This window comes from Uranotaenia lowii, chromosome 1 (genome assembly GCF_029784155.1).
Source record: "Uranotaenia lowii strain MFRU-FL chromosome 1, ASM2978415v1, whole genome shotgun sequence".
Classification (NCBI taxonomy): domain Eukaryota; kingdom Metazoa; phylum Arthropoda; class Insecta; order Diptera; family Culicidae; genus Uranotaenia; species Uranotaenia lowii.
Genome location: NC_073691.1, coordinates 6,989,626 through 6,997,698, shown reverse-complemented (window position 1 = coordinate 6,997,698; position 8,073 = coordinate 6,989,626). Strand labels below are relative to the sequence as shown.

At 36.0% G+C, this 8,073-nt stretch overlaps 2 protein-coding genes and 2 non-coding genes across 4 annotated transcripts in view; 1 reads left to right on the top strand and 3 right to left on the bottom strand.

Annotated features, from left to right (window-relative positions):
- Positions 1-3,230: 3,230 nt before the first annotated feature.
- Positions 3,231-3,301, bottom strand: Trnag-gcc (transfer RNA glycine (anticodon GCC)). The gene has a single exon. It is a non-coding gene; the product is annotated as a tRNA-Gly (tRNA).
- A 1,114-nt stretch (positions 3,302-4,415) lies between these two features.
- Trnad-guc (transfer RNA aspartic acid (anticodon GUC)) lies at positions 4,416-4,487 on the top strand. The gene has a single exon. It is a non-coding gene; the product is annotated as a tRNA-Asp (tRNA).
- Positions 4,488-5,362: 875 nt separating this feature from the next.
- On the bottom strand, positions 5,363-5,729 carry LOC129740004 (lipopolysaccharide-induced tumor necrosis factor-alpha factor-like). Its single transcript, XM_055731584.1, has one exon. The coding sequence runs from the start codon at positions 5,727-5,729 to the stop codon at positions 5,400-5,402; it is 330 nt and encodes a 109-aa protein (XP_055587559.1). The 3' UTR covers positions 5,363-5,399.
- The window catches only part of LOC129740003 (uncharacterized), a 122,676-nt gene continuing 119,965 nt past the window's right edge, over positions 5,363-8,073 (bottom strand). The window contains exons 16-23 of the mRNA XM_055731583.1: positions 7,803-8,024; positions 7,570-7,736; positions 7,215-7,503; positions 7,001-7,153; positions 6,722-6,935; positions 6,554-6,655; positions 6,326-6,488; positions 5,363-6,253 (exon numbers count right to left, since the gene is read on the bottom strand). Of these exons, the coding sequence (XP_055587558.1) occupies positions 6,001-6,253; positions 6,326-6,488; positions 6,554-6,655; positions 6,722-6,935; positions 7,001-7,153; positions 7,215-7,503; positions 7,570-7,736; positions 7,803-8,024 (1,563 nt within the window). The 3' untranslated portion in view covers positions 5,363-6,000. The remainder of the gene's footprint in view (positions 6,254-6,325; positions 6,489-6,553; positions 6,656-6,721; positions 6,936-7,000; positions 7,154-7,214; positions 7,504-7,569; positions 7,737-7,802; positions 8,025-8,073) is intronic.

Here is an 8,073-nt window from a genome sequence, read left to right as displayed (position 1 = left end):
CTGTTGTGCCGTTTTCTCTTTTTGGTAACAGTATTTGCAACACCACCAGGTTTACTATTCATGCATGCATCTACTCAATGTGTGGCATAATGTATGTTCTAATTTTGGGCGGCACCACCCCTAAACTTGGGTTCCTTCTAAGGGTGGTTTCGGATCTGGTGTTCGATGGCCACATGCATATCGAATTATTATGCATGGTTATGGTAATTAGTGACGTTCAATTAAGCGGAACTGACGGCATGTTTTTGTACCTAAATGGAAATTGGTATATTGGCAAAAGTCACGTGTATTTATTCCGTCTAACACCATAGCGGCTTCTGGTGCTTGCTCAAATTTACAATAAATACCTATGTGGTTTGTTTCCTATTTCTTGGCATTGCCATTTTTTTTAAAATTCGCCTCTCATTCTAGAGCTACTTCATAATTTTAGAGACAACTTAGTTCAAGTTGTTGATTCTTTTCAAAATACACAAATTTATTCAAAACATTTTTCTTACCAATGATTCTGTTTTTTTCGAACATCAAACTGCATTGGAAAACTTCCGGTGCTATCTTAATTCCGAATGGTATTCAAATCTCTTAGGATGGGTTTTGCATTTACCAATTTTGTCAATTTTGACAATTTTGTTTTGACAATTTTGACAATTTTGACAATTTTAACAATTTTGACAATTTTGACAATTTTGACAATTTCGACAATTTTGACAATTTTGAAAATGTTGACAATTTTGACAATTTTGACAATTTTGACAATTTTGACAATTTTGACAATTTTGACAATTTTGACAATTTTGACAATTTTGACAATTTTGACAATTTTGACAATTTTGACAATTTTGACAATTTTGACAATTTTGACAATTTTGACAATTTTGACAATTTTGACAATTTTGACAATTTTGACAATTTCGACAATTTTGACAATTTTGACAATTTTGAAAATGTTGACAATTTTGACAATTTTGACAATTTTGACAATTTTGACAATTTTGACAATTTTGACAATTTTGACAATTTTGACAATTTTGACAATTTTGAAAATGTTGACAATTTTGACAATTTTGACAATTTTGACAGTTTTGACAGTTTTGACAATTTTGACAATTTTGACAATTTTGACAATTTTGACAATTTTGACAATTTTGACAATTTTGACAATTTTGACAATTTTGACAATTTTGACAATTTTGACAATTTTGACAATTTTGACAATTTTGACAATTTTGACAATTTTGACAATTTTGACAATTTTGACAATTTTGAAAATTTTGACAATTTTGACAATTTTGACAATTTTGACAATTTTGACAATTTTGACAATTTTGACAATTTTGACAATTTTGACAATTTTGACAATTTGGACAATTTTGACAATTTTGACAATTTTGACAATTTTGACAATTTTGACAAATTTGACAATTTTGAAAATGTTGACAATTTTGACAATTTTGACAATTTTGACAGTTTTGACAGTTTTGACAGTTTTGACAATTTTGACAATTTTGACAATTTTGACAATTTTGACCATTTTGACAATTTTGACAATTTTGACAATTTTGACAATTTTGACAATTTTGACAATTTTGACAATTTTGAAAATTTTGACAATTTTGACAATTTGGCAATTTTGACAATTTTGACAATTTTGATAATTTTTACAGTTTGACAATTTTGACAATTTTGACAATTTTGACAATTTTGACAATTTTGACAATTTTGACAATTTTGACAATTTTGACAATTTTGACAATTTTGACAATTTTGAAAATTTTGACAATTTTGACAATTTTGACAATTTTGACAATTTTGACAATTTTGACAATTTTGACAATTTTGACAATTTTGACAATTTTGACAATTTTGACAATTTTGACAATTTTGACAATTTTGACAATTTTGACAATTTTGACAATTTTGACAAATCTGGCTATTTTGAAAATTTTGATAATTTGGACGAATTTTATAATTTTGACAATTTTGACAATTTTGACGGTTCGGAAAATTTTGACCATTCTCACTTTTTTGACAATTTTGTTAACATTTTCAATTATTACAATTTTGACAATTTTGAATATTTTGACAATTTTGACAATTTTGACAATTTTGACAATTTTGACAATTTTGACAATTTTGACAATTTTGACAATTTTGACAATTTTGACAATTTTGAAAATTTTGACAATTTTGACAATTTTGACAATTTTGACAATTTTGACAATTTTGACAATTTTGACAATTTTGACAATTTTGACAATTTTGACAATTTTGACAATTTTGACAATTTGGACAATTTTGACAATTTTGACAATTTTGACAATTTTGACAATTTTGACAATTTCGACAATTTTGAAAATGTTGACAATTTTGACAATTTTGACAATTTTGACAGTTTTGACAATTTTGACAGTTTTGACAATTTTGACAATTTTGACAATTTTGACAATTTTGACCATTTTGACAATTTTGACAATTTTGACAATTTTGACAATTTTGACAATTTTGACAATTTTACCAATTTTGAAAATTTTGACAATTTTGACAATTTGGCAATTTTGACAATTTTGATAATTTTTACAGTTTGACAATTTTGACAATTTTGACAATTTTGACAATTTTGACAATTTTGACAATTTTGACAATTTTGACAATTTTGACAATTTTGACAATTTTGACAATTTTGACAATTTTGACAATTTTGACAATTTTGACAATTTTGACAATTTTGACAATTTTGACAATTTTGACAATTTTGACAATTTTGACAATTTTGACAATTTTGACAATTTTGACAATTTTGACAATTTTGACAATTTTGACAATTTTGACAATTTTGACAATTTTGACAATTTTGACAATTTTGACAATTTTGACAATTTTGACAATTTTGACAAATCTGGCTATTTTGAAAATTTTGATAATTTGGACGAATTTTATAATTTTGACAATTTTGACAATTTTGACGGTTCGGAAAATTTTGACCATTCTCACTTTTTTGGCAATTTTGTTAACATTTTCAATTATTACAATTTTGACAATTTTGAATATTTTGACAATTTTGAGAATTTTGACAATTTTGATGGTTCGGAAAGCTTTGACAATTTTGACAATTTTTTGACAATTTTGACAATTTTTTGGCAATTTTGACAATTTATAAAATCTTATATTCTCCAAAGTAAATTAGATAGGGATTTTCAAAAATTGGTCTAACGAATTCGACAAAATAGATAGGTTGCATCGGCCGGGAATCGAACCCGGGCCGCCCGCGTGGCAGGCGAGCATTCTACCACTGAACCACCGATGCTTGTTATAAATTGCGCAAGCTAGAATTCAACGCCCGATCCATTCATCGCGAACCAACACTTCGCTTAAGCCGCCTCTAGCTAGATGTTGCTGATAAAGCTTCTTCAATTTAGACATGATGCGACGGACGCGACGGCTTAAAAATAGAACTGGTTCGTTTAGCCTAAGCTAGGAGCTACGCAAGTCTGATACGCTTCTAGCTGGCTAGAATGATGCGCCCTGGTGAGTTTTGATTTTTTTAATGGTTGGTCGCTCTTCACACTCAATTATCGTTCTCGCGGAACTGATGAGTCAGTACGATTTTAACATAGGTATAGTGGCCTGGGTTCATTTTTGAAGCGATGCGAACTTGTTTGGAGTATCCCACAATTTTTACGTTCACAGCAAAAAAAGTAGTGTGATATTACATCAAATACCTGCACATAACTTGAGTCGCAAAAGGTACCTAATTTTACATTGTCTTGATGTACCCGGCTGTTTGGAGACAAAGAATATGTTTTGTACCGCTGATCCATATGGGCCAAATTTCCTAAAAAATGAAAAATAATGAAATTATTTTTCAAGCCGTGGGTTTGCTTATATTTTTGATTAATTTTGGTAGTACTTACAAGCCAAACAAATACAGCTGAGGTCCGTAATCCGTTTCTTAATTTTTGAAATGAAATCAAATTTGAACGTCAACAAAGGAAAACATTGACTACTTGATGCGATATCACATATAAGGTTGTAATATTACACTTCACGACGTATTCGAGTTGTGTACATCATTTAGATGTATTATTGCAACAGAAATCTGTAATCCCCAGAAATTACATCGTCCATCGTTACATTTTTTTTTGCTGTGTTGTTGGTTTCGCGATGAATTGGTTTGTTTGGTTCCAAAATTTAAGTCAAGTTAACAGCCAATAAAAAATTAAGAAATCAATGTAGTGACGGGATTAACAGCCTAAGAGATGTAGGTGAATAATAACACACTCTTTTAAATCAATTGAGATAATGAAGCTAATTTGTGCTTATCTACAAGCAAGACGATAGTAAACCACTCCTGTATTGGTGGGAAAAAAGAATCGTGAAGGATTTTTACCAGATGGATTAATTTTGCCCCTATTTTCATATCCTCGATAGTATAGTGGTCAGTATCCCCGCCTGTCACGCGGGAGACCGGGGTTCAATTCCCCGTCGGGGAGGAGGTGTAACCGATTTTTTTGTTGTACCTTCAAGTGATTCACCGTTATCATGTATTAACAAACATTTGTAAGGATTGAGGAAGTCCCAGCAGTGAACTATAATTTAGGTCTGCCGCACAACTATCCTGATCGTTAGCTAGGTTCCACATACACATGTCGTGGGTCAGTTATGCTAGCGATTCCTATCATAGCTGAATTAAGCTTGTATTTATGTTAAATTGTATGGCTCTCCATCAGAGGTAATACTTCTTAAGATGCGATTGAGATTTATGAGATTTATGATATTTATGGTTTATGAAGAACTAGGTACGAAGAGTTAGCTGATAGCTGAAAAATATGTCTTGTTTCAGTTTTGTCGGAAAAAAAATTTGAGCACACTGAGAGGAAACAAAATACGGTCCGTAATTTTAATTATTATTGGAAATGTCCTAGAAATTATCGCTCTCTTATTGCGAAAGATTTCAGTAGTGCTTGACTTGAATCCCTGAAGACTTGTGACTTGGTGAATGTTATTGGCTTCAAAATTAACTGTACGAGAATGAAAAAATGTCCTCCTAAAAGTTTTATCGGAAACGAAAGTATGGTTTTAGTCGGCACAGTCGGCGGTATAACCGCTTCGAAGCTCTGAAAAGAAGTAAACATGTTCCTCTTCTGTTTGGACTTTGGACATTTTCATGGAATTTCAATGGAATACACAGAATTTGAAAGTAAAATGTGATTTGCTGTAATTGAACAAGGCAAGGAAAAATCCTTATACGTTTAAGTTATTCAATCTTCACTAAAGTTCAAATTCTATCTATATAAAAATATCTGCGACACTATGGTAAACTCGACAGAATTCTTCATAACATTGGGCGTATGAGTTCAAAACAATGTACAATTTGCAAGGCACTTTATTGTCAAAAAGAACGCTCACGTTCGCTGAAAGCTTCCGAGATAGCAGCGACAGTTGGGACAGTAATGGTCCACGGTGGCCCACCAGTTGCAGCAATACGGACAACAGCAACAGCAACAGGTCCAGCAGGAAAAACAACACAACAACAGGGCACAGCAGTGGGTACTGGTGGTGGCGTTGTAGTTGACCTTGGTTCGCACCAACGCTCGACAGGCCGGGCAAATAAGGGTCGTAGATTTCCTTCCGATGGTGACGGGGATCGTGGATGAGGTCACAACGATTTCGAATGGCGGTCCTCTCGCGTCCACGGGAAATGGTTGCATCCGAATCGGTTCCGACGACGTCATTGTTGTTGTTTTGTTTTCGAAAATTTTGACTACAGGAAACTATTCCTTGGCTTACTATTCATTGGTTGAAGGATTGTTCAAAGTGTATAGAAAAGTGACGTACATATTTCCAAAATATGCTTTTTTCATTAATATTGTTAGAAAAGTCCGTCCAGAAGAAGCATGAAAAACGAAATAACCTCTAAAAAATTCACAAGGTACAAAATCTTACCCATTTCCATGTTTTTTTTACCGATGAAACTCCTTAAAATTGGCTGCGTCCTGTAGGTAGCTAAAAAAACTCTCCCGAAAGATTCGGGAAAAATGGTATTCTTCCATCGCACACACTCGCATCCACTTCTATTACACACACACTAATCGATTGTAGACGAAAAATTACCGGCTCCATCACACATACCTGATCGACGACGTCCTTCAGCTTCAGGATGGCAACGCCTACTAGACGATCCTCACGGGCGAAGCAGTAATCCTTGACGCAGATATGCAGCTCGAAGAACTCCAACTGTTCCTCGTTGCCAATGATGCTGATTCGGAATAAAAAAGGTGGAAAGTCAATCTCAAGTCGATTTTAAAATTTGAGAAGGGGAGAAACTTACAAATGGAACGTATCATTGTACTTCGGGGACCAGTTGTTCGACTTGGACTTGGTGGCGAACTTGCGCTTCCGATCATGCAGGTGCGGCCCTATCAGGTTCACCTCGATGAATGGTCGGAACATGCCGGACGGGACGGTCCATTTCAGGTCGTTGGCGGCGATTACTGCAAGACAAATAATGTTCATTAGATTGGATTTTTTGTATGGACAGCTTCTTAGAAGAACAAACCTTTGACGGACACCTTCTGTTCACCGTTCTCTGGATTGGACGAAACATCGATCTGTATCGAAACTTCACCCACCGAAGCATCGTCGTGGCTGATACTGCCTTCTGCAATCGAGAGACAGTAGTATTAAAGACCTCAATGCAAAGAACAATGATTAATAGATGGCTCACCTTCCGAAGCACCCTGGCCGGACACGAACGACTTGATGAGCGTATCGGTCGTCTGCGTGTACAAGCTCAGGGCGTACTTGAGGCTCTGCAGCTCCGACGATTTCTCCAGGAACGGCTTCTTCAACCCATTGCCGCCGGCGTGGAAATACTGCTGGATCGTATCCAGGGCCACCTCCAACACGGCACACTGCTTTGGCGAAAGGTTCTTCTCCATCTGAAGTGTTATTAAATCACCGGTAAGTATTTGAGGTCTTCGTTGAAAAGGGTCGTTTAACTTACGCTAACTTCCTTGGAGATATCCATCACTCCGCTGAGCACATTCTTGGCATCTTTACTTCCGGCAATGTGGCCCTTGATCAACCGGGACATGTCCTCGATCTTAGCGTTGGCAGCTAGATTCTTTGCGTTATCCGTAAGGTGTTTGAAAACCATCTACCAAGGGTAAAGAATGCATTAAATATCTGAAATCATCTCTTAAAAACCATCTACTTACCGTTCTATCGGTCATCGGTGGCAGAACGATGGTCTTCTCCAAGGTTCGGATCACGATCTTCCACAGCTCCTTGAGCAGCCGCTTCAGGACCGTTTTCTCGCAGGATTGTGCGTACATCGAGAGCGATCCGTCCAGCAGATCCATCAACGGCCGGAGCACCTCGTCGGCTTCCATGGCGATCATGTTGGCATCGTCGGTCGGTGGCGCGTGGAAGAGCGACGTTTGCTGCTTGACCTGCTGCAGCAGATCACCAAGCTCCCGGACACTGCCGGTGATTCGGGGCTCCAAGCTGAGGGATTGATATAAACAGAAGCTAGAGCTAAAGATTGGAATTTTTAAATTTTAGGACTCAAACCTTATGGCAAACAGTGTAGCAAGATCGTCCAACGCCGTATTCAAGTTTTGTTGGAGCTCCTTCAGAATGTTGGCTGCGTCCTCTTCCAGTTTGTCACCGCCCATCGATTCAAACATCTTCTCCAATTGGACCCGGAGTTGTTGGATATTGTTCATTAGAATGCAAGACTATGAAAACAATAGAAAAGTCAATATTGAATCTTGTCACGCTTTTTGGTTCCAACGACAACTTACGGTTCTCTCCTCGTGCATGATAGCGGGGAATTCGGTTTTAACTATTTCTACATAAGCGAGCAATACTTTAACGATAGTTTTGGCGAATCGTCGCATATACCGCTTCCAGATCTCCGGATCCGGGCAGTCCAATTTGCTAACTACATCGAAGCACTGGGTTAACTGGGTGAACACGTCCACGACCGAGTTGGAGAACAGGGCGTGCTCGCTGCTCTTGACGAACTACAGAAAAACAACAGAAAATGACGTATTAGAGGGATGTTGATGAAGG